At 35.1% G+C, this 24,397-nt stretch overlaps 15 protein-coding genes across 15 annotated transcripts; all 15 read left to right on the top strand.

Annotated features, from left to right (window-relative positions):
* The first annotated feature begins 66 nt into the window (after nt 1–66).
* On the top strand, nt 67–378 carry LOC145844494 (histone H4-like). Its single transcript, XM_082951893.1, has one exon. The coding sequence runs from the start codon at nt 67–69 to the stop codon at nt 376–378; it is 312 nt and encodes a 103-aa protein (XP_082808019.1).
* A 184-nt stretch (nt 379–562) lies between these two features.
* On the top strand, nt 563–943 carry LOC145844990 (histone H2A). Its single transcript, XM_082952409.1, has one exon. The coding sequence runs from the start codon at nt 563–565 to the stop codon at nt 941–943; it is 381 nt and encodes a 126-aa protein (XP_082808535.1).
* A 165-nt stretch (nt 944–1,108) lies between these two features.
* On the top strand, nt 1,109–1,468 carry LOC145844989 (histone H2B 1/2-like). The gene has a single exon (XM_082952408.1). The coding sequence runs from the start codon at nt 1,109–1,111 to the stop codon at nt 1,466–1,468; it is 360 nt and encodes a 119-aa protein (XP_082808534.1).
* A 3,903-nt stretch (nt 1,469–5,371) lies between these two features.
* On the top strand, nt 5,372–6,524 carry LOC145844988 (uncharacterized). Its single transcript, XM_082952407.1, has 2 exons — nt 5,372–5,836; nt 6,186–6,524. Exons 1-2 carry the CDS (start codon nt 5,372–5,374, stop codon nt 6,522–6,524), a joined length of 804 nt encoding a protein of 267 aa, XP_082808533.1.
* A 188-nt stretch (nt 6,525–6,712) lies between these two features.
* Nucleotides 6,713–7,024, top strand: LOC145844495 (histone H4-like). Its single transcript, XM_082951894.1, has one exon. It carries the CDS (start codon nt 6,713–6,715, stop codon nt 7,022–7,024), a length of 312 nt encoding a protein of 103 aa, XP_082808020.1.
* A 184-nt stretch (nt 7,025–7,208) lies between these two features.
* LOC145844987 (histone H2A) lies at nt 7,209–7,589 on the top strand. Its single transcript, XM_082952406.1, has one exon. The coding sequence runs from the start codon at nt 7,209–7,211 to the stop codon at nt 7,587–7,589; it is 381 nt and encodes a 126-aa protein (XP_082808532.1).
* A 164-nt stretch (nt 7,590–7,753) lies between these two features.
* LOC145844986 (histone H2B 1/2-like) lies at nt 7,754–8,113 on the top strand. Its single transcript, XM_082952405.1, has one exon. The coding sequence runs from the start codon at nt 7,754–7,756 to the stop codon at nt 8,111–8,113; it is 360 nt and encodes a 119-aa protein (XP_082808531.1).
* Nucleotides 8,114–12,628: 4,515 nt separating this feature from the next.
* Nucleotides 12,629–13,781, top strand: LOC145844985 (uncharacterized). Its single transcript, XM_082952404.1, has 2 exons — nt 12,629–13,093; nt 13,443–13,781. Exons 1-2 carry the CDS (start codon nt 12,629–12,631, stop codon nt 13,779–13,781), a joined length of 804 nt encoding a protein of 267 aa, XP_082808530.1.
* A 188-nt stretch (nt 13,782–13,969) lies between these two features.
* Nucleotides 13,970–14,281, top strand: LOC145844498 (histone H4-like). Its single transcript, XM_082951898.1, has one exon. The coding sequence runs from the start codon at nt 13,970–13,972 to the stop codon at nt 14,279–14,281; it is 312 nt and encodes a 103-aa protein (XP_082808024.1).
* Nucleotides 14,282–14,465: 184 nt separating this feature from the next.
* On the top strand, nt 14,466–14,846 carry LOC145844984 (histone H2A-like). The gene has a single exon (XM_082952402.1). The coding sequence runs from the start codon at nt 14,466–14,468 to the stop codon at nt 14,844–14,846; it is 381 nt and encodes a 126-aa protein (XP_082808528.1).
* Nucleotides 14,847–15,010: 164 nt separating this feature from the next.
* On the top strand, nt 15,011–15,370 carry LOC145844983 (histone H2B 1/2-like). Its single transcript, XM_082952401.1, has one exon. It carries the CDS (start codon nt 15,011–15,013, stop codon nt 15,368–15,370), a length of 360 nt encoding a protein of 119 aa, XP_082808527.1.
* Nucleotides 15,371–19,995: 4,625 nt separating this feature from the next.
* Nucleotides 19,996–20,406, top strand: LOC145844982 (histone H3). The gene has a single exon (XM_082952400.1). The coding sequence runs from the start codon at nt 19,996–19,998 to the stop codon at nt 20,404–20,406; it is 411 nt and encodes a 136-aa protein (XP_082808526.1).
* A 189-nt stretch (nt 20,407–20,595) lies between these two features.
* Nucleotides 20,596–20,907, top strand: LOC145844496 (histone H4-like). The gene has a single exon (XM_082951896.1). The coding sequence runs from the start codon at nt 20,596–20,598 to the stop codon at nt 20,905–20,907; it is 312 nt and encodes a 103-aa protein (XP_082808022.1).
* A 184-nt stretch (nt 20,908–21,091) lies between these two features.
* On the top strand, nt 21,092–21,472 carry LOC145844980 (histone H2A-like). The gene has a single exon (XM_082952399.1). The coding sequence runs from the start codon at nt 21,092–21,094 to the stop codon at nt 21,470–21,472; it is 381 nt and encodes a 126-aa protein (XP_082808525.1).
* Nucleotides 21,473–21,643: 171 nt separating this feature from the next.
* On the top strand, nt 21,644–22,003 carry LOC145844979 (histone H2B 1/2-like). Its single transcript, XM_082952398.1, has one exon. It carries the CDS (start codon nt 21,644–21,646, stop codon nt 22,001–22,003), a length of 360 nt encoding a protein of 119 aa, XP_082808524.1.
* Nucleotides 22,004–24,397: the final 2,394 nt, after the last annotated feature.

Raw genomic sequence — 24,397 nt, 5'->3', positions numbered from 1 at the left:
CCGTACGCGTCCGTAACAGCTTGTATATAAACTCGACGCACTGACGAAATAAGTATATTCAACAACATGTCTGGACGCGGCAAAGGAGGTAAAGGCTTGGGAAAGGGAGGTGCTAAGCGCCATCGCAAAGTACTTCGCGATAACATCCAAGGCATCACGAAGCCGGCAATCCGCCGTTTGGCTCGCCGAGGCGGAGTTAAGCGAATCTCGCGACTGATTTACGAAGAAACGAGAGGCGTCATGAAAGTTTTCTTGGAAAATGTTATTCGCGATGCAGTAACATACACAGAGCACGCCAAGCGCAAGACCGTCACAGCACTCGACGTCGTGTACGCACTCAAGCGTCAAGGAAGAACCTTGTACGGCTTCGGTGGCTAGTCGCTTTTAGCAAACCCGGTCCTTTTTAGGACCACCTAATTCAATATAAAAGTTTTCCAACACTTTTGTGACAAGATTAAGCATTAGCTATGACATATGCAAATTAGTTGTTCGTTTGACGCGGTTAGGTATGAGTTGTATATTGAGCTGTGCAAGCTATCATCACAATCATTCGAACAACAAAATGTCAGGACGTGGTAAAGGATCAAAACTCAAATCTAAGCCGAAGAGCAGGTCTTCCCGTGCAGGACTGCAGTTTCCAGTCGGTCGCGTGCACCGCCTGTTGCGCACCGGCAACTACAGCCAAAGAGTCGGAGCTGGTGCTCCAGTTTATCTGGCTGCCGTTCTCGAGTACTTGAGCGCAGAAGTGCTCGAGCTTGCCGGTAACGCTGCTCGTGACAACAAGAAAAGCAGGATCATTCCTCGCCATTTGCAACTAGCTATTCGCAACGACGAAGAGTTGAACAAACTTCTCGGAGGCGTCACAATTGCTCAAGGTGGTGTTCTTCCAAACATCCAGGCAGTACTATTGCCTAAGAAGACCGCTTCAAAAAAGTCAGCCTAAGTTAGAAAAAAACCAGGTCCTTTTCAGGACCACCAAAAATATTTACAACAAACGAGAGAATTGTGAAGTGAGAGAAACCAGCTATCGTTCGCGTACGGAACTATGCTAATTTGCATAATTTTTCAGCATATAAACTGGCGCCGAGATAGAAGTCCACACATCATCATGACAGCAACCAAAGGCGCGAAGAAGTCAGTAGCCAAGACCGCTCCGGTCGACGGCAAGAAGAAGCGAAGGAGGAGGAACAAAGAAAGCTTCGGCATCTACGTGTACAAAGTTTTGAAGCAAGTGCACCCCGACACCGGAATTTCCAGCAAGGCAATGGGAATCATGAACTCATTTGTCAACGACATCTTCGAGCGCATTGCAGCAGAGGCTTCACGTTTGGCTCATTACAACAAGAGGTCAACTGTTAGCAGCCGCGAAATTCAAACTGCTGTCAGGCTCTTGCTCCCCGGCGAGTTGTCAAAGCACGCAGTTTCAGAAGGAACTAAAGCTGTTACCAAATACACCAGCTCAAAATAATCGCTCAACAACCGGTCCTTTTTAGGACCACCATTAGAATAGAAACAGCTGTTCATGCTTACTCAAAGTACAAGAATATAAGCTTAGTACAAATAAGTTCTTATTTGTGTAAATTAAAAATTCAACTAAATAAACACACTATTTTTATTGTTTTAAATGCTTTATAAATTTGTAACTCGTTATGTTGTATAAAAAGCATTGCATTAGTCTAATATGATAAAAACAGTAGTAGTGCTTGTAATCAAATGCTTTGTAAAAGAGGTTTAGCTAACTTGATTATGTTGTCCGTAAGATTTTTCATCTGTAAGATCAATAGACTTTTATTCATTTGTTGAAGTTCTGCTAAAAAGTTCAATAAATAAGTGCTTACAAAAAAGTATCATCTTCTTAAACAAAAATTCATATCACTTATAACAAGCAAAGTCTTAGTTTTGACTTTATTTTTAAGTTGTTGTTGTTGATTATTAGTAACACAACCGAGCTTTAACTTTTTGAACATGTTCTTCTTATCAATTTAATTGCAATTGAAGACATGTAACACGTTTAAAAAAGTTACGAATACATTACTTATTACAATTACTTACATTTCTTATTAATACAATTAACTTATTGTTTAAACAAAACTCATTCTTATTCGTTTTATTTTGTAGACTTGTTTTAAAAACACTAAATAGATATTTGTTGTTAGTTTAATTAAAAAAACAATGATCTGTCACTACATAAAAATTTATGCTTTAATAAGACATTATATTAAATGAGACTTATATTAAACTTTACTTTGCATTGATATTAAAAATACTCAATGGTAGTTATTTAACGGAGGTTTGATTGTCAAAAGTGTATTAGTCTTATTTATCAGAATGCAAATGAAACAATAAAGATCTGTTTAAAAGTTGAACAATCAAATTAATGTAAACAACAGTGATTGTTTAAAACAAACATACAATTGAAATAATCTTTCTCTTTACAAAGCTCATACTTGTTTTGTTGGACTCATTTTTTTCTGTGGCTATGACAAGTTACGAAATGATTCAAAGGCAAAAAAGAACAGCTTGTTACCATTTTTTGTAACTCTTTTTTAAACTATGTTTGAGACAACTTAAAACGACTGTACTTGTTTGTTTTAAGCTATGTACTTTTTGAATCTAAAGATTAGGTGGATCACCAATTAATTACACAAGCTACTAATGACTACTAAACTCAACAACACAAATACACACACTTAATCAACTTTGTGGTGAAAAAGAATCAAAAAACTATTTCCCTCCAAACTATAAACCCATTATTTATTAAATACCTAGCTTGCTACAATTTCTCTACTTTACTTTTTTTTATGCAACTGTTAAGAAGGGAACTCTAGCTAGATAACTGCTCTAATCCTTACTTTATTGCTTACTATTAATGAGTGCTTAGTGAAAAGCTTTAACTAACTTGAGTGTCTTTTTCGTAGACTTTTTCCTTTTAACTTTATTTTCAAAACAAAACTTATTCTCATTCATGCTTACTTTGTGGAAATTTTTTAAATTCAATATTTCATTTGTTTTTTAGTTTATTTAAAAAAGCTGTGCCTACGTCACTGTAAAAACTAGTTATATTTTTCAATGAAAATAGTACGCTTAAACAGAAATAGAAATAAAACTTTGACTTATTAACTGAAAACGTTTTAAACTGTTAATAACAAACAATGTTTAGTGTCCTTAAAAAATACTGTTCAATTACGATTAAATTACAACTGAAACTATTTCAAAACTGATGTAACACATAAATGTAAACAACATCGATTGTTCAAAAGAAAGAGAACACTATTAACAAGTACACAATTTACACAACAAAATATCTTAATAAAATGATGAACTTGTATAAATAAATCTTTTATTTTACAAAGCTTACATCTACTTAGTTGATTTAAGCTTTCTGATCTTGTCAAGCATATGAAATAAACCAATTGATTAGCTGAAACATGATGCAAAGAAAAGAAGTAAAAAACTTATTTGCTTGTTACTGTTATGTACGCTATACATAAGAAAACTAAAATTACTGTAACTTGTTGCTTTAAGCTGTGTAGTTTTATAAATCTAAAGAAGAAGAAAAAACTGGACAAAGCAAAACCAAAACTTTTTTAACCTTCATTTTTTCACAGCTTATTATGTGATAGTACAAGTTCCATAATAGGCAAACAACAACGTAAAACTTTGAATCAAGCAAATACTTTGTTTTATATGGTCTATAATTGAATAAGATAACAGTTACTTTGTTTCAAGTTTATATGTTATTGCTACAACAGCTATGTTCTTAACGACATCCGAGAATAAAATGTAACTTATCCTAAGTTGTGTTTTCAACTACATTGACAGTAAGTTAGAGATAACTAGTTACGAATTTTGAAAAGCAATGAAATCATGAAATTTAGTCAATGAAATCAATGGTACAGAACATTATGATTAATCTAGGTTGAGTAAACTAGGAAATTACTATTAGCAGTAAAGCAGTTAAAACACATGTTTAACTTGGTAAACACTTCAATCGTAAACTTTAAAAGACAGTACTAAGTTGTTCTATGTTGTTTCGACTGACTTTAAATTTATGAGAAGTGACAAAACAAAGTTTGAAAAAAAACTTAACTGCATTATTTTCCAGTTAAAAAGTTTCAAAGATAGATTGAAAGGTTATGAGTGCTAATTGTAAACAAAGCCTTATTCAAACACTAAGTTTGTCAATCTTATTTCAAAACTTTTTCATTTCGATTTTCTTACTCGATTTTGTTTTGTATATAATGCTGCTTAAAAAATAAACCAACCTCTTTTTTTACGTAAAATTTTTCGTCCAAAATATCAGCTTTTGTTCAAATTTAGTTCTAGTGTTCATAAGCTTTTTCGACTTATTTACTTCTTTGAATTTAATTAACTTTATTTTGTTTGAAAAATTTACAACCAAATCCATTTGTTCACTTTTATCAGCACACTTTATTCGGTTGAAATCTGCAAAGTTTAAGTTCTTAGTTTGATCAAGGTTTAAGTTTAACGAGCAAAATTGCATCAGTTATTTTTTAAACTGTATAACAGCTTGAATCAGTTGTTTGAAACACTAATTGAATGTTAAACTACTTACCTGTTAAACTAGTTTTTCATATACACTGAAAAATAAAATTTGTGTTTAAATATAGTTTACAACTTTCAAACAAGTATCATCATAGTTACTGTACAGCACGTTTTTGAAAGGTTGTTTGGAAAACTTTGTTGTAAGGTAAGTTACTAGTATGTGCAAGAACAAAGTTATCTAGTTGTCTGTTTAATAAAAGTTTTGAGTACATTGCTTATGAGTATATTGATTATGAGTAATCATAACTAGTAAAGCTAAACAAAATGAACTCTTTTATTCTTTTGGAATTACTTTTTACACATTAGTTTAAACTGTAATTAACTTGAACATACTTGATAGAACTTACGATTAACAAAACTCCATGAAATCGAAATAATGAAATTTTGTTTAAGTTTGAGGTAAAAAAAACCTTGTGCTTTGTTAAAACTTTATTACTTTAGGTGAGCGGCAAAGGAAAACTCAGTCGGAAGTGTGTTAACATGTTTTGTTTCATTTATGTTTTTCTTAATGTATTTAGAGGTGTGCTGTAAGATACAGGCTGTTATTTCTGGACTTTTCAAACTAATGCTTTAAAAAAAATTACTTTTAGAACAAGTTAGATATGGTTTCTTTCTTACTGGAACTTTTTCAACATTCGTAATAAGACAACTAAGTTTTTATAAGCATATATGTCTTAAACAAACATGCTAATGCTTATATTAAGAAGTAAAAGGTACCTTGCAAAGCATAACTGCTCAACAGTCAATTCGTCACAGTCAGTAACTCTTGCAAGTATCGTTTTGGTCGCTTTAATATTCATTCATCATGTCTACCACAGCAGTAGCAGCAGTACCAGCGCCAGCCGCAGCCAGGTCTTCCAAGAGACCAAGCGCCAAGAAGGCAGAGCACCCTACTTACAGGGAAATGATTAGCTCTGCCCTTGGAGCAATGAAGGAACGAAAAGGTACATCCCGCCAGAAGATACAAAAGTTTATCGTGGACACCTACAAGCTTGACCTCACAGCTTCCAATTCTCACTTGAAGAGAGCACTTACCAGCGGCGTGACCAAAGGTGCTTTTCTCCAGACAACTGGAAAAGGCGCTTCTGGCTCGTTCAAGCTTGCTCCAATGCCAGCTGCTGGGCCCAAGAAGAGGACAAAGAAAGTAGCTAAAAAGCCAGCAGCAAAGAAGGCCCCAGCTAAAAAACCAAAAAAGAAGTGTGCTCCCAAGAAGGCTGCAAAAAAACCAGCAGCCAAAAAGCGACCTGCTAAAAAGTGCGCTCCTAAGAAGGCAGCATCTAAAAAAGCTGCAAGCAAGAAGAAGAAAGTAACCAAGAAGAAGCCGGCAGCCAAAAAAGCATCCAAGAAAAAGAGCTGCAAAAAATAAGTTGTTCTTTTACCCAAGGTCCTTTTCAGGACCACTCAAACAAAATATAACGTAACTCAAAATGCATAAAACAATGCTAAGTTGAAAATATGCAAATTAGACTACACAGCGGAATCGCTCGCGTCCGTGTCTATGCGAACAGTATATATATTGTCTTGCAACAAACAGTTTTATCATCAAAATGGCTCGTACCAAGCAAACCGCTCGTAAGTCAACCGGAGGCAAGGCTCCAAGGAAAAAGCTGGCCACCAAGGCCGCTCGCAAGAGCGCACCCGCTACCGGAGGTGTGAAGAAGCCTCATCGCTACAGGCCCGGCACAGTTGCTCTGAGAGAAATCAGACGCTACCAGAAGTCAACTGAGCTTCTTTTGCGCAAGTTGCCTTTCCAGCGTCTGGTACGCGAAATAGCTCAAGACTTCAAAACTGACTTGAGGTTCCAAAGCAGTGCCGTTATGGCTTTGCAAGAAGCAAGCGAGGCGTACCTCGTTGGTTTGTTCGAAGATACTAACCTTTGCGCGATCCACGCCAAGCGTGTGACAATCATGCCCAAAGACATCCAGCTCGCCAGGAGAATGCGTGGCGAAAGAGCTTAAGCGTTAGCTAAAACCGGTCCTTTTCAGGGCCACCTTAAAACTATGACAGTGAGAAAAACTTAACCGAACGAAAAAATGTAAGTTAAGAGACTTTTTTGAGTATGCAAATTAGTTAGTACTAACCGTACGCGTCCGTAACAGCTTGTATATAAACTCGACGCACTGACGAAATAAGTATATTCAACAACATGTCTGGACGCGGCAAAGGAGGTAAAGGCTTGGGAAAGGGAGGTGCTAAGCGCCATCGCAAAGTACTTCGCGATAACATCCAAGGCATCACGAAGCCGGCAATCCGCCGTTTGGCTCGCCGAGGCGGAGTTAAGCGAATCTCGCGACTGATTTACGAAGAAACGAGAGGCGTCATGAAAGTTTTCTTGGAAAATGTTATTCGCGATGCAGTAACATACACAGAGCACGCCAAGCGCAAGACCGTCACAGCACTCGACGTCGTGTACGCACTCAAGCGTCAAGGAAGAACCTTGTACGGCTTCGGTGGCTAGTCGCTTTTAGCAAACCCGGTCCTTTTTAGGACCACCTAATTCAATATAAAAGTTTTCCAACACTTTTGTGACAAGATTAAGCATTAGCTATGACATATGCAAATTAGTTGTTCGTTTGACGCGGTTAGGTATGAGTTGTATATTGAGCTGTGCAAGCTATCATCACAATCATTCGAACAACAAAATGTCAGGACGTGGTAAAGGATCAAAACTCAAATCTAAGCCGAAGAGCAGGTCTTCCCGTGCAGGACTGCAGTTTCCAGTCGGTCGCGTGCACCGCCTGTTGCGCACCGGCAACTACAGCCAAAGAGTCGGAGCTGGTGCTCCAGTTTATCTGGCTGCCGTTCTCGAGTACTTGAGCGCAGAAGTGCTCGAGCTTGCCGGTAACGCTGCTCGTGACAACAAGAAAAGCAGGATCATTCCTCGCCATTTGCAACTAGCTATTCGCAACGACGAAGAGTTGAACAAACTTCTCGGAGGCGTCACAATTGCTCAAGGTGGTGTTCTTCCAAACATCCAGGCAGTACTATTGCCTAAGAAGACCGCTTCAAAAAAGTCAGCCTAAGTTAAAAAAAACCAGGTCCTTTTCAGGACCACCAAAAATATTTACAACAAACGAGAGAATTGTGAAGTGAGAGAAACCAGCTATCGTTCGCGTACGGAACTATGCTAATTTGCATAATTTTACAGCATATAAACCGGCGCCGAGACAGAAGTCCACACATCATCATGACAGCAACCAAAGGCGCGAAGAAGTCAGTAGCCAAGACCGCTCCGGTCGACGGCAAGAAGAAGCGAAGGAGGAGGAACAAAGAAAGCTTCGGCATCTACGTGTACAAAGTTTTGAAGCAAGTGCACCCCGACACCGGAATTTCCAGCAAGGCAATGGGAATCATGAACTCATTTGTCAACGACATCTTCGAGCGCATTGCAGCAGAGGCTTCACGTTTGGCTCATTACAACAAGAGGTCAACTGTTAGCAGCCGCGAAATTCAAACTGCTGTCAGGCTCTTGCTCCCCGGCGAGTTGTCAAAGCACGCAGTTTCAGAAGGAACTAAAGCTGTTACCAAATACACCAGCTCAAAATAAACGTTAAACAACCGGTCCTTTTTAGGACCACCATTTGAATAGAACCAGCTGTTCATGTTTACTTAAAGTACAAGAATATAAGCTTAGTACAAATAAATTCTTATTTGTGTAAATTGGAAACTCATATACTTGAATGAACACACTTTTTTTTTATTTCAAATACTTTATAAACTTGTAACTCGTTATATTGTAGAAAAAGCATTGCATTAGTCTAAAAACAGTAGTAGTGCTTGTAATCAAATGGTTTGTAAAAGATGTTTAACTAACTTGATTTTGTTGTCCGTAAGATTTTTCATCTGAACACTTTTTGTACAAAATACTTGTTTTTATTCATTTGCTGAAGTTCTGTTGAAACATTCAATAAATAAGTGCTTACAAAAAAGTATCATCTTTTTAAACAAAAATGTATATCACTTATAACATGCAAAAACTTAGTTGTAGCTTTATTTCAAGTTGTTGTTGATTATTAGTAACACAACAGAGCTTTAACTTTTTAAACGAGTACTTCTTATCAACTTAACTGCAATTAAAGCCATGTAACACGTTTTAAAAAGTTACGAATACATAAATGAATACAAAAATGGTTGTTCAAAACAAAAAATTACAGATGTGTTTTCAAGTAAAACAACATATTCCTTCTTTCAAAGCTAACTTCTGTTTAGCATATTCAAGAAACATATTTCAATTCAAAACATAAACACACAAAACAAACCAGCTCATTGGTTGAAACTTGGTAAAACACAAAAAAGTAGCTGCTTGTACTTTTTTAAGTAATTTATTATTCTAGTTTTCAAAGTAAAAGGTACTTGTTTTAACTAGATATGAGACAACTTACTGACCTTTAACAACTCTAGTAGTTTGTTGAAAGTTATGTTTCTACATATCTAAAGTAATCAGGACCACCAGTTGATTTAAGCAGCGACTAATGTCGAGTAAACAGTGTCAAACAAGCTTAAACTAAGCGACAAAAAAATGTACAAATTTATATCTACATTGTGCGTGTTGGTAAAAAGTAACAGTTAGTGTATTTCAATAACTTCTAAATAAACTTTCTAAAACTGAACTTCTCTGTTTTTATTTCTACTAGTTAGTTACACTTACTTTAGTTTTTGTAGTTATACTTGACATTTTAAACTACTTTTGATAAAGTAGAATAAGTTTTTCTGCTTCACTAGTATTTAAATGTTAGGTAAAAATGTTTTTTAATGGGAATTTTCTTGTTTAACTTATTGTTTAAACAAAACTTATTCTAGTTCATTTTACTTTGTAAACTTGTTTTTCAAACACTCAATAGATATTTGTTGTTAGTTTAAATTTGTCACTAAATAAAAATTTATGCTTAAATAAGACATTATATTAAATGAGAAGAAAAATTTACTTTGCGTTGATACTAAAAATGCTCAATGATATTTATTTAAGGTCTGATTGTCAAATAAGTATTAGTTTTATTTATCAGAATGCAAATGAAACAATAAAAAACTGTTTAAAAGTTGAACAGTCAAACTAATGTAGACAACGGTGATTGTTTAAAACAAACATACAATTGAAATAATCTTTCTGCTTACAAAGCTCATACTTGTTTTGTTGAACTCATTTTTTCTGTGGCTATGACAAATTACAAAATGATTCCACGGTAAAAAAGAACAGCTTGTTACAATTTTTTGTAACTCTTTTTTAAACTATGTATGAGACAACTCAAGACGACGATACTTGTTTGTACTTTTTAAATCTAAAGATTAGGTGGATCACCAATTAATTACACAAGCTACTAATGACTACTAAACTCAACAACACAAATAAACATACTTAATCAACGTTGTGGTGATAAAGAATCAAAAACATATTTCCTTCCAAATTATAAAACCCATTATTTATTAAATACCTAGCTTGCCAAATTTCTCTACTATACTTTTTTTTATGCAACTGTTAAGAAGGGAACTCTAGCTAGATAACTGCTCTAATCCTTACTTTATTGCTTATTATTATCGAATGCTTAGTGAAAAGCTTTAACTAACTTGAGTGTCTTTTTCGTGGCCTTTTTCCTTTTAACTTTCTTTTTCAAATAAAACTTATTCTCATTAACTTTGTGGACATTTTTTAATTCAATATTTCATTTGTTTTTTAGTTTATTAAAAAAATACTGTGCCTACGTCACTGTAAAATCTATTTGTATTTTTCAATGAAAATAGTACGCTTAAACAGAAATAAAAATAAAACTTTGACTTATTAACTGAAAACGTTTTAAACTGTTAATAACAAACAATGTTTAGTGTCCTTAAAAAATGCTGTTCAATTACAATTAAACTACAACTGAAACATGCTTAACAATTCAAAACTGGTGTAACACATAAATGTAAACAACATCGATTGTTAAGAAGAGAACACTATTAACAAGTACACAATTTACAAAACAAAATACCTTAATAAAATGATGAACTTGTATAAATAAATCTTTTATTTTACAAAGCTTACATCTACTTACTTGATTTAAGCTTTCTAATCTTGTCAAGCATATGAAATAAACCAATTGATTAGCTAAAACATGGTACAAAGAAAAGAAGTAAAAAACTTGTTACCACTTGTTTGTTACCCTTATGTACGCTATACATAAGTAAAATAAAATTACTGTAACTTGTTGCTTTAAGCTGTGTAGTTTTTATAAATCTAAAGAAGAAGAAAAAACTGGACAAAGCAAAACCAAAACTTTTTTAGCCTTCATTTTTTTACAGCTTATTATGTGATGGTACAAGTTCCATAATAGGCAAACAACAATGTAAAACTTTGAATCAAGCAAATACTTTGTTTTATATGGTCTATAATTGAAAAAGATAACAGTTACTTTGTTTCAAGTTTATATGTTATTGCTACAACAGCTATGTTCTTAACGACATCCGAGAATAAAATGTAACTTATCCTAAGCTGTGTTTTTAACTACATTAACAGTAAGTTAGAGATAACTAGTTACGAATTTTGAAAAGCAAAACAATGAAAAGTCAATGAAATCAATGGTACAGAACATTATGATTAATCTAGGTTGAGTAAACTAGGAAATCACTATTAGCAGTAAAGCAGTTAAAACACATGTTTAACGTGGTAAACACTTCAATCGTAAACTTTAAAAAACAGTACTGTTGTTGTTTCAAAATATGTGTCAAGAAAGTAGTAAGTTGTTCTATGTTGTTTCGACTGACTTTAAATTTATGAGAAGTTTGAAAAAAAACTTAATTGCATCATTTTCCAGTTAAAAAGTTTCAAAGATAGATTGAAAGGTTATGAGTGCTGATTGTAAACAAAGCTTTATTCAAACACTAAGTTTGTCAATCTTATTTCAAAACTTTTTCATTTCGATTTTCTTACTCGATTTTATTTTGTATATAATGCTGCTTAAAAAATAAACCAACCTCTTTTTTTACGTAAAATTTTTCATCCAAAAGGTATCAGCTTTTGTTAAAGTTCAAATTTAGTGCTAGTGTTCATAAGCTTTTTCGACTTATTTACTTCTTTGAATTTAATTAACTTTATTTTGTTTGGAAAATTTACAACCAAATCCATTTGTTCACTTTTATCAGCACACTTTATTCGGTTGAAATCTGCAAAGTTAAAGTTCTTAGTTTGATCAAGGTTTAAGTTTAACGAGCAAAATTGCATCAATTATTTTTTAAACTGTATAAGAGCTTGAATCAGTTGTTTGAAACACTAATTGAATGTTAAACTACTTACCTGTTAAACTAGTTTTTCATATACACTGAAAAATAAAATTTGTGTTTAAATGTAGTTTACAACTTTCAAACAAGTATCATCATAGTTACTGTACAGCACGTTTTTGAAAGGTTGTTTGGAAAACTTTGTTGTAAGGTAAGTTACTAGTATGTGCAAGAACAAAGTTATCTAGTTGTCTGTTTAATAAAAGTTTTGAGTACATTGCTTATGAGTATATTGATTATGAGTAATCATAACTAGTAAAGCTAAACAAAATGAACTCTTTTATTCTTTTGGAATTACTTTTTACACATTAGTTTAAACTGTAATTAACTTGAACATACTTGATAGAACTTACGATTAACAAAACTCCATGAAATCGAAATAATGAAATTTTGTTTAAGTTTGAGGTAAAAAAAACCTTGTGCTTTGTTAAAACTTTATTACTTTAGGTGAGCGGCAAAGGAAAACTCAGTCGGAAGTGTGTTAACATGTTTTGTTTCATTTATGTTTTTCTTAATGTATTTAGAGGTGTGCTGTAAGATACAGGCTGTTATTTCTGGACTTTTCAAACTAATGCTTTAAAAAAAATTACTTTTAGAACAAGTTAGATATGGTTTCTTTCTTACTGGAACTTTTTCAACATTCGTAATAAGACAACTAAGTTTTTATAAGCATATATGTCTTAAACAAACATGCTAATGCTTATATTAAGAAGTAAAAGGTACCTTGCAAAGCATAACTGCTCAACAGTCAATTCGTCACAGTCAGTAACTCTTGCAAGTATCGTTTTGGTCGCTTTAATATTCATTCATCATGTCTACCACAGCAGTAGCAGCAGTACCAGCGCCAGCCGCAGCCAGGTCTTCTAAGAGACCAAGCGCCAAGAAGGCAGAGCACCCTACTTACAGGGAAATGATTAGCTCTGCCCTTGGAGCAATGAAGGAACGAAAAGGTACATCCCGCCAGAAGATACAAAAGTTTATCGTGGACACCTACAAGCTTGACCTCACAGCTTCCAATTCTCACTTGAAGAGAGCACTTACCAGCGGCGTGACCAAAGGTGCTTTTCTCCAGACAACTGGAAAAGGCGCTTCTGGCTCGTTCAAGCTTGCTCCAATGCCAGCTGCTGGGCCCAAGAAGAGGACAAAGAAAGTAGCTAAAAAGCCAGCAGCAAAGAAGGCCCCAGCTAAAAAACCAAAAAAGAAGTGTGCTCCCAAGAAGGCTGCAAAAAAACCAGCAGCCAAAAAGCGACCTGCTAAAAAGTGCGCTCCTAAGAAGGCAGCATCTAAAAAAGCTGCAAGCAAGAAGAAGAAAGTAACCAAGAAGAAGCCGGCAGCCAAAAAAGCATCCAAGAAGAAGAGCTGCAAAAAATAAGTTGTTCTTTTACCCAAGGTCCTTTTCAGGACCACTCAAACAAAATATAACGTAACTCAAAATGCATAAAACGATGGTAAGTTGAAAATATGCAAATTAGACTACACAGCGGAATCGCTCGCGTCCGTGTCTATGCGAACAGTATATAAACTGTCTTGCAACAAACAGTTTTATCATCAAAATGGCTCGTACCAAGCAAACCGCTCGTAAGTCAACCGGAGGCAAGGCTCCAAGGAAACAGCTCGCCACCAAGGCCGCTCGCAAGAGCGCACCCGCTACCGGAGGTGTGAAGAAGCCTCATCGCTACAGGCCCGGCACAGTTGCTCTGAGAGAAATCAGACGCTACCAGAAGTCAACTGAGCTTCTTTTGCGCAAGTTGCCTTTCCAGCGTCTGGTACGCGAAATAGCTCAAGACTTCAAAACTGACTTGAGGTTCCAAAGCAGTGCCGTTATGGCTTTGCAAGAAGCAAGCGAGGCGTACCTCGTTGGTTTGTTCGAAGATACTAACCTTTGCGCGATCCACGCCAAGCGTGTGACAATCATGCCCAAAGACATCCAGCTCGCCAGGAGAATGCGTGGCGAAAGAGCTTAAGCGTTAGCTAAAACCGGTCCTTTTCAGGGCCACCTTAAAACTATGACAGTGAGAAAAACTTAACCGAACGAAAAAATGTAAGTTAAGAGACTTTTTTGAGTATGCAAATTAGTTAGTACTAACCGTACGCGTCCGTAACAGCTTGTATATAAACTCGACGCACTGACGAAATAAGTATATTCAACAACATGTCTGGACGCGGCAAAGGAGGTAAAGGCTTGGGAAAGGGAGGTGCTAAGCGCCATCGCAAAGTACTTCGCGATAACATCCAAGGCATCACGAAGCCGGCAATCCGCCGTTTGGCTCGCCGAGGCGGAGTTAAGCGTATCCCGCGACTGATTTACGAAGAAACGAGAGGCGTCATGAAAGTTTTCTTGGAAAATGTTATTCGCGATGCAGTAACATACACAGAGCACGCCAAGCGCAAGACCGTCACAGCACTCGACGTCGTGTACGCACTCAAGCGTCAAGGAAGAACCTTGTACGGCTTCGGTGGCTAGTCGCTTTTAGCAAACCCGGTCCTTTTTAGGACCACCTAATTCAATATAAAAGTTTTCCAACACTTTTGTGACAAGATTAAGCATTAGCTATGACATATGCAAATTAGTTGTTCGTTCGACGCGGTTAGGTATGAGTTGTATATTGAGCTGTGCAAGCTATCATCACAATCATTCGAACAACAAAATGTCAGGACGTAGTAAAGGATCAAAACTCAAATCTAAGCCGAAGAGCAGGTCTTCCCGTGCAGGACTGCAGTTTCCAGTCGGTCGCGTGCACCGCCTGTTGCGCACCGGCAACTACAGCCAAAGAGTCGGAGCTGGTGCTCCAGTTTATCTGGCTGCCGTTCTCGAGTACTTGAGCGCAGAAGTGCTCGAGCTTGCCGGTAACGCTGCTCGTGACAACAAGAAAAGCAGGATCATTCCTCGCCATTTGCAACTAGCTATTCGCAACGACGAAGAGTTGAACAAACTTCTCGGAGGCGTCACAATTGCTCAAGGTGGTGTTCTTCCAAACATCCAGGCAGTACTATTGCCTAAGAAGACCGCTTCAAAAAAGTCAGCCTAAGTTAAAAAAAACCAGGTCCTTTTCAGGACCACCAAAAATATTTACAACAAACGAGAGAATTGTGAAGTGAGAGAAACCAGCTATCGTTCGCGTACGGAACTATGCTAATTTGCATAATTTTACAGCATATAAACCGGCGCCGAGACAGAAGTCCACACATCATCATGACAGCAACCAAAGGCGCGAAGAAGTCAGTAGCCAAGACCGCTCCGGTCGACGGCAAGAAGAAGCGAAGGAGGAGGAACAAAGAAAGCTTTGGCATCTACGTGTACAAAGTTTTGAAGCAAGTGCACCCCGACACCGGAATTTCCAGCAAGGCAATGGGAATCATGAACTCATTTGTCAACGACATCTTCGAGCGCATTGCAGCAGAGGCTTCACGTTTGGCTCATTACAACAAGAGGTCAACTGTTAGCAGCCGCGAAATTCAAACTGCTGTCAGGCTCTTGCTCCCCGGCGAGTTGTCAAAGCACGCAGTTTCAGAAGGAACTAAAGCTGTTACCAAATACACCAGCTCAAAATAAACGCTCAACAACCGGTCCTTTTTAGGACCACCATTAGAATAGAACCAGCTGTTCATGCTTACTTAAAGTACAAGAATATAAGCTTAGTACAAATAAGTTCTTATTTGTGTAAATAAAAAATTCAAATACTTAAATAAACACACTATTTTTATTGTTTTAAATGCTTTATAAATTTGTAACTCGTTATGTTGTATAAAAAGCATTGCATTAGTCTAATATGATAAAAACAGTAGTAGTGCTTGTAATCAAATGCTTTGTAAAAGAGGTTTAGCTAACTTGATTATGTTGTCCGTAAGATTTTTCATCTGAATACGTTTTATACAAAAGACTTTCTTTTATTCATTTGTTGAAGTTCTGTTAAAAAGTTCAATAAATAAGTGCTTACAAAAAAGTGTCATCTTTTTAAACAAAAATGTATATCACTTATAACCAGCAAAGTCTTAGTTTTGACTTTATTTTTAAGTTGTTGTTGATTTTTAGTAACACAACCGAGCTTTAACTTTTTGAACATGTTCTTCTTATCAATTTAATTGCAATTGAAGACATGTAACACGTTTAAAAAAGTTACGAATACATTACTTATTACAATTACTTACATTACTTATTAATACAATTAACTTATTGTTTAAACAAAACTCATTCTTATTCGTTTTGTTTTGTAGACTTGATTTAAAAACACTCAATAGATATTTGTTGTTAGTTTAATTAAAAAAACAATGATCTGTCACTACATAAAAATTTATGCTTAAATAAGACATTATATTAAATGAGACTTATATTAAACTTTACTTTGCATTGATATTAAAAATACTCAATGGTAGTTATTTAACGGAGGTTTGATTGTCAAAAGTGTATTAGTCTTATTTATCAGAATGCGAATGAAACAATAAAGATCTGTTTAAAAGTTGAACAATCAAATAAATGTAAACAACAGTGATTGTTTAAAACAAACATACAATTGAAATAATCTTTCTCTTTACAAAGATCATACTTGTTTTGTTGAACTCATTTTTTTCTGTGGCTATGACAAATTACGAAATGGTTCAAAGGTAAAAAAGAACAGCTTGTTACCATTTTTTGTAACTTAAACGACTATACTTGTTTGTTTTAAGCTATGTACTTTTTGAATCTAAAGATTAGGTGGATCACCAATTAATTACACAAGCTACTAATGACTACTAAACTCAACAACACAAATACACACACTTAATCAACTTTGTGGTGAAAAAGAATCAAAAAACTATTTCCCTCCAAACTATAAACCCATTATTTATTAAATACCTAGCTTGTTACAATTTCTCTACTTTACTTTTTTATGCAACTGTTCAGAAGGGAACTCTAGCTAGATAACTGCTCTAATCCTTACTTTATTGCTTACTATTAATGAGTGCTTAGTGAAAAGCTTTAACTAACTTGAGTGTCTTTTTCGTAGACTTTTTCCTTTTAACTTTCTTTTCAAAACAAAACTTATTCTCATTCATGCTTACTTTGTGGAAATTTTTTAATTCAATATTTCATTTGTTTTTTAGTTTATTTAAAAAAGCTGTGCCTACGTCACTGTAAAAACTAGTTATATTTTTCAATGAAAATAGTACGCTTAAACTGAAATAGAAATAAAACTTTGACTTATTAACTGAAAACGTTTTAAAATGTTTAATGTCCTTTAAAAATACTTTTCAATTACAATTAAACTACAACTGAAACATGCTTTACAATTCAAAACTGATGTAACACATAAATGTAAACAACATCGATTGTTCAAAAGAAAGAGAACACTATTAACAAGTACACAATTTACACAACAAAATACCTTAATAAAATGATGAACTTGTATAAATAAATCTTTTATTTTACAAAGCTTACATCTACTTAGTTGATTTAAGCTTTCTGATCTTGTCAAGCATATGAAATAAACCATTTGATTAGCTGAAGCATGATACAAAGAAAAGAAGTAAAAAACTTACTTGTTTGTTACTCTTATGTACGCTATACATAAGAAAACTAAAATTATGCTTTAAGCTGTGTAGTTTTATAAATCTAAAGAAGAAGAAAAAATTGAACAAAGCAAAACCAAAACTTTTTTAACCTTCATTTTTTCACAGCTTATTATGTGATAGTACAAGTTCCATAATAGGCAAACGACAATGTAAAGCTTTGAATCAAGCAAAGACTTTGTTTTATATGGTCTATAATTGAATAAGATAACAGTTACTTTGTTTCAAGTTTATATGTTATTGCTACAACAGCTATGTTCTTAACGACATCCGAGAATAAAATGTAACTTAGCCTAAGTTGTGTTCTGAGCTACATTAACAGTGAGTTAGAGATAACTAGTTACGAACTTTGAAAAGCAAAACATTTAGTCAATGAAATCAATAGTACAGAACATTATGATTAATCTAGGTTGAGTAAACTAGGAAATTACTATTAGCAGTAAAGCAGTTAAAACACATGTTTAACTTGGTAAATACTTCAATCGTAAACTTTAAAAGACAGTACTGTTGTTGTTTCAAAATATGTGTCAAGAAAGTAGTAAGTTGTTCTATGTTGTTTCGACTGACTTTAAATTTATGTGAAGTGACAAAACAAAGTTTGAAAAAAAAACTTAATTGCATTATTTTCCACTTAAAAAGTTTCAAAGATAGATTGAAAGGTTATGAGTGCTGATTGTAAACAAAGCTTTATTCAAACACTAAGTTTGTCAATCTTATTTCAAAACTTTTTCATTTCGACTTTCTTACTCGATTTTATTTTGTGTATAACGCTGCTTAAAAAATAAACCAACCTCTTTTTTTACGTAAAATTTTTCACCCAAAAGATATCAGCTTTTGTTTAAGTTCAAATTTAGTGCTAGTGTTCATAAGCTTTTCCGACTTATTTACTTCTTTGAATTTAATTAACTTTATTTTGTTTGAAAAATTTACAACCAAATCCATTTGTTCGCTTTTATCAGCACACTTTATTCGGTTGAAATCTGCAAAGTTAAAGTTCTTAGTTTGATCAAGGTTAAAGTTTAACGAGCAAAATTGCATCAGTTATTTTTTAAACTGTATAACAGCTTGAACAGTTGTTTGAAACACTAATTGAATGTTAAACTACTTACCTGTTAAACTAGTTTTTCATATACACTGAAAAATAAAATTTGTGTTTAAATGTAGTTTACAACTTTCAAACAAGTATCATCATACTTACTGTACAGCACGTTTTTGAAAGGTTTTTTGGAAAACTTTGTTGTAAGGTAAGTTACTAGTATGTGCAAGAACAAAGTTATCTAGTTGTCTGTTTAATAAAAGTTTTGAGTACATTGCTTATGAGTAATCATAACTAGTAAAGCTAAACAAAATGAACTCTTTTATTCTTTTGGAATTACTTTTTACGCATTAGTTTAAACTGTAATTAACTTGAACATACTTGATAGAACTTACGATTAACAAAACTCCATCAAATCAAAATAAAGAAGTTTTGTTTAAGTTTGAGGTAAAAAAAACCTCGAGCTTTGTTAAAATTTTATTACTTTAGGTGAGCGGCAAAGGAAAACTCAGTCGGAAGTGTGTTAACATGTTTTGTTTCATTTATGTTTTTCTTAATGTATTTAGAGGTGTGCTGTAAGGTACAGGCTGTTATTTCTGGACTTTTCAAACTAATGCTTTTAAAAAAATTACTTTAAGAACAAGTTAGATATGGTTTCTTTCTTACTGGAACTTTTTCAACATTCGTAATAAGACAACTAAGTTTTTATAAGCATATATGTCTTAAACAAACATGCTAATGCTTATATTAAGAAGTAAAAGGTACCTTGCAAAGCATAACTGCTCAACAGTCAATTCGTCACAGTCAGTAACTCTTGCAAGTATCGTTTTGGTCGCTTTAATATTCATTCATGATGTCTACCACAGCAGTAGCAGCAGTACCAGCGCCAGCCGCAGCCAGGTCTTCCAAGAGACCAAGCGCCAAGAAGGCAGAGCACCCTACTTACAGGGAAATGATTAGCTCCGCCCTTGGAGCAATGAAGGAACGAAAAGGTACATCCCGCCAGAAGATACAAAAGTTTATCGCGGACACCTACAAGCTTGACCTCACAGCTTCCAATTCTCACTTGAAGAGAGCACTTACCAGCGGCGTGACCAAAGGTGCTTTTCTCCAGACAACTGGAAAAGGCGCTTCTGGCTCGTTCAAGCTTGCTCCAATGCCAGCTGCTGGGCCCAAGAAGAGGACAAAGAAAGTAGCTAAAAAGCCAGCAGCAAAGAAGGCCCCAGCTAAAAAACCAAAAAAGAAGTGTGCTCCCAAGAAGGCTGCAAAAAAACCAGCAGCCAAAAAGCGACCTGCTAAAAAGTGCGCTCCTAAGAAGGCAGCATCTAAAAAAGCTGCAAGCAAGAAGAAGAAAGTAACCAAGAAGAAGCCGGCAGCCAAAAAAGCATCCAAGAAGAAGAGCTGCAAAAAATAAGTTGTTCTTTTACCCAAGGTCCTTTTCAGGACCACTCTAACAAAATATAACGTAACTCAAAATGCATAAAACAATGCTAAGTTGAAAATATGCAAATTAGACTACACAGCGGAATCGCTCGCGTCCGTGTCTATGCGAACAGTATATAAACTGTCTTGCAACAAACAGTTTTATCATCAAAATGGCTCGTACCAAGCAAACCGCTCGTAAGTCAACCGGAGGCAAGGCTCCAAGGAAACAGCTCGCCACCAAGGCCGCTCGCAAGAGCGCACCCGCTACCGGAGGTGTGAAGAAGCCTCATCGCTACAGGCCCGGCACAGTTGCTCTGAGAGAAATCAGACGCTACCAGAAGTCAACTGAGCTTCTTTTGCGCAAGTTGCCTTTCCAGCGTCTGGTACGCGAAATAGCTCAAGACTTCAAAACTGACTTGAGGTTCCAAAGCAGTGCCGTTATGGCTTTGCAAGAAGCAAGCGAGGCGTACCTCGTTGGTTTGTTCGAAGATACTAACCTTTGCGCGATCCACGCCAAGCGTGTGACAATCATGCCCAAAGACATCCAGCTCGCCAGGAGAATGCGTGGCGAAAGAGCTTAAGCGTTAGCTAAAACCGGTCCTTTTCAGGGCCACCTTAAAGCTTTGACAGTGAGAAAAACTTAACCAAACAAAAAAAATGTAAGTTAAGAGACTTTTTTGAGTATGCAAATTAGTTAGTAGTAACCGTACGCGTCCGTAACAGCTTGTATATAAACTCGACGCACTGACGAAGTAAGTATATTCAACAACATGTCTGGACGCGGCAAAGGAGGTAAAGGCTTGGGAAAGGGAGGTGCTAAGCGCCATCGCAAAGTGCTTCGCGATAACATCCAAGGCATCACGAAGCCGGCAATCCGCCGTTTGGCTCGCCGAGGCGGAGTTAAGCGAATCTCGGGACTGATTTACGAAGAAACGAGAGGCGTCATGAAAGTTTTCTTGGAAAATGTTATTCGCGATGCAGTAACATACACAGAGCACGCCAAGCGCAAGACCGTCACAGCACTCGACGTCGTGTACGCACTCAAGCGTCAAGGAAGAACCTTGTACGGCTTCGGTGGCTAATCGCTTTTGGCAAACCTGGTCCTTTTTAGGACCACCTAATTCAATATAAAAGTTTTACAACACTTTTTGACAAGATTAAGCATTAGCTATGACATATGCAAATTAGTTTTTTCGTTCGACGCGGTTAGGTATGAGTTTTATACTGAGCTGTGCAAGCTATCATCACAATCATTCGAACAACAAAATGTCAGGACGTGGTAAAGGATCAAAACTCAAATCTAAGCCGAAGAGCAGGTCTTCCCGTGCGGGACTGCAGTTTCCAGTCGGTCGCGTGCACCGCCTGTTGCGCACCGGCAACTACAGCCAAAGAGTCGGAGCTGGTGCTCCAGTTTATCTGGCTACCGTTCTCGAGTACTTGAGCGCAGAAGTGCTCGAGCTTGCCGGTAACGCTGCTCGTGACAACAAGAAAAGCAGGATCATTCCTCGCCATTTGCAACTAGCTATTCGCAACGACGAAGAGTTGAACAAACTTCTCGGAGGCGTCACAATTGCTCAAGGTGGTGTTCTTCCAAACATCCAGGCAGTACTATTGCCTAAGAAGACCGCTTCAAAAAAGTCAGCCTAAGTTAAAAAAAACCAGGTCCTTTTCAGGACCACCAAAAATATTTACAACAAACGAGAGAATTGAGAATTGAGAAGTGAGAGAAACCAGCTATCGTTCGCGTACGGAACTATGCTAATTTGCATAATTTTACAGCATATAAACCGGCGCCGAGACAGAAGTCCACACATCATCATGACAGCAACCAAAGGCGCGAAGAAGTCAGTAGCCAAGACCGCTCCGGTCGACGGCAAGAAGAAGCGAAGGAGGAGGAACAAAGAAAGCTTTGGCATCTACGTGTACAAAGTTTTGAAGCAAGTGCACCCCGACACCGGAATTTCCAGCAAGGCAATGGGAATCATGAACTCATTTGTCAACGACATCTTCGAGCGCATTGCAGCAGAGGCTTCACGTTTGGCTCATTACAACAAGAGGTCAACTGTTAGCAGCCGCGAAATTCAAACTGCTGTCAGGCTCTTGCTCCCCGGCGAGTTGTCAAAGCACGCAGTTTCAGAAGGAACTAAAGCTGTTACCAAATACACCAGCTCAAAATAAACGCTCAACAACCGGTCCTTTTTAGGACCACCATTAGAATAGAACCAGCTGTTCATGCTTACTTAAAGTACAAGAATATAAGCTTAGTACAAATAAGTTCTTATTTGTGTAAATAAAAAATTCAAATACTTAAATAAACACACTATTTTTATTGTTTTAAATGCTTTATAAATTTGTAACTCGTTATGTTGTATAAAAAGCATTGCATTAGTCTAATATGATAAAAACAGTAGTAGTGCTTGTAATCAAATGCTTTGTAAAAGAGGTTTAGCTAACTTGATTATGTTGTCCGTAAGATTTTTCATCTGAATACGTTTTATACAAAAGACTTTCTTTTATTCATTTGTTGAAGTTCTGTTAAAAAGTTCAATAAATAAGTGCTTACAAAAAAGTGTCATCTTTTTAAACAAAAATGTATATCACTTATAACCAGCAAAGTCTTAGTTTTGACTTTATTTTTAAGTTGTTGTTGATTTTTAGTAACACAACCGAGCTTTAACTTTTTGAACATGTTCTTCTTATCAATTTAATTGCAATTGAAGACATGTAACACGTTTAAAAAAGTTACGAATACATTACTTATTACAATTACTTACATTACTTATTAATACAATTAACTTATTGTTTAAACAAAACTCATTCTTATTCGTTTTGTTTTGTAGACTTGATTTAAAAACACTCAATAGATATTTGTTGTTAGTTTAATTAAAAAAACAATGATCTGTCACTACATAAAAATTTATGCTTAAATAAGACATTATATTAAATGAGACTTATATTAAACTTTACTTTGCATTGATATTAAAAATACTCAATGGTAGTTATTTAACGGAGGTTTGATTGTCAAAAGTGTATTAGTCTTATTTATCAGAATGCGAATGAAACAATAAAGATCTGTTTAAAAGTTGAACAATCAAATAAATGTAAACAACAGTGATTGTTTAAAACAAACATACAATTGAAATAATCTTTCTCTTTACAAAGATCATACTTGTTTTGTTGAACTCATTTTTTTCTGTGGCTATGACAAATTACGAAATGGTTCAAAGGTAAAAAAGAACAGCTTGTTACCATTTTTTGTAACTTAAACGACTATACTTGTTTGTTTTAAGCTATGTACTTTTTGAATCTAAAGATTAGGTGGATCACCAATTAATTACACAAGCTACTAATGACTACTAAACTCAACAACACAAATACACACACTTAATCAACTTTGTGGTGAAAAAGAATCAAAAAACTATTTCCCTCCAAACTATAAACCCATTATTTATTAAATACCTAGCTTGTTACAATTTCTCTACTTTACTTTTTTATGCAACTGTTCAGAAGGGAACTCTAGCTAGATAACTGCTCTAATCCTTACTTTATTGCTTACTATTAATGAGTGCTTAGTGAAAAGCTTTAACTAACTTGAGTGTCTTTTTCGTAGACTTTTTCCTTTTAACTTTCTTTTCAAAACAAAACTTATTCTCATTCATGCTTACTTTGTGGAAATTTTTTAATTCAATATTTCATTTGTTTTTTAGTTTATTTAAAAAAGCTGTGCCTACGTCACTGTAAAAACTAGTTATATTTTTCAATGAAAATAGTACGCTTAAACTGAAATAGAAATAAAACTTTGACTTATTAACTGAAAACGTTTTAAAATGTTTAATGTCCTTTAAAAATACTTTTCAATTACAATTAAACTACAACTGAAACATGCTTTACAATTCAAAACTGATGTAACACATAAATGTAAACAACATCGATTGTTCAAAAGAAAGAGAACACTATTAACAAGTACACAATTTACACAACAAAATACCTTAATAAAATGATGAACTTGTATAAATAAATCTTTTATTTTACAAAGCTTACATCTACTTAGTTGATTTAAGCTTTCTGATCTTGTCAAGCATATGAAATAAACCATTTGATTAGCTGAAGCATGATACAAAGAAAAGAAGTAAAAAACTTACTTGTTTGTTACTCTTATGTACGCTATACATAAGAAAACTAAAATTATGCTTTAAGCTGTGTAGTTTTATAAATCTAAAGAAGAAGAAAAAATTGAACAAAGCAAAACCAAAACTTTTTTAACCTTCATTTTTTCACAGCTTATTATGTGATAGTACAAGTTCCATAATAGGCAAACGACAATGTAAAGCTTTGAATCAAGCAAAGACTTTGTTTTATATGGTCTATAATTGAATAAGATAACAGTTACTTTGTTTCAAGTTTATATGTTATTGCTACAACAGCTATGTTCTTAACGACATCCGAGAATAAAATGTAACTTAGCCTAAGTTGTGTTCTGAGCTACATTAACAGTGAGTTAGAGATAACTAGTTACGAACTTTGAAAAGCAAAACATTTAGTCAATGAAATCAATAGTACAGAACATTATGA

This window comes from Thalia democratica, chromosome 9, assembly GCF_965202585.1.
Source record: "Thalia democratica chromosome 9, ktThaDemo2.hap1.1, whole genome shotgun sequence".
NCBI classification, from domain to species: domain Eukaryota; kingdom Metazoa; phylum Chordata; class Thaliacea; order Salpida; family Salpidae; genus Thalia; species Thalia democratica.
Note: the sequence above shows the minus strand (reverse complement) of the source record. Positions and strands in the feature narration are given on the sequence as shown.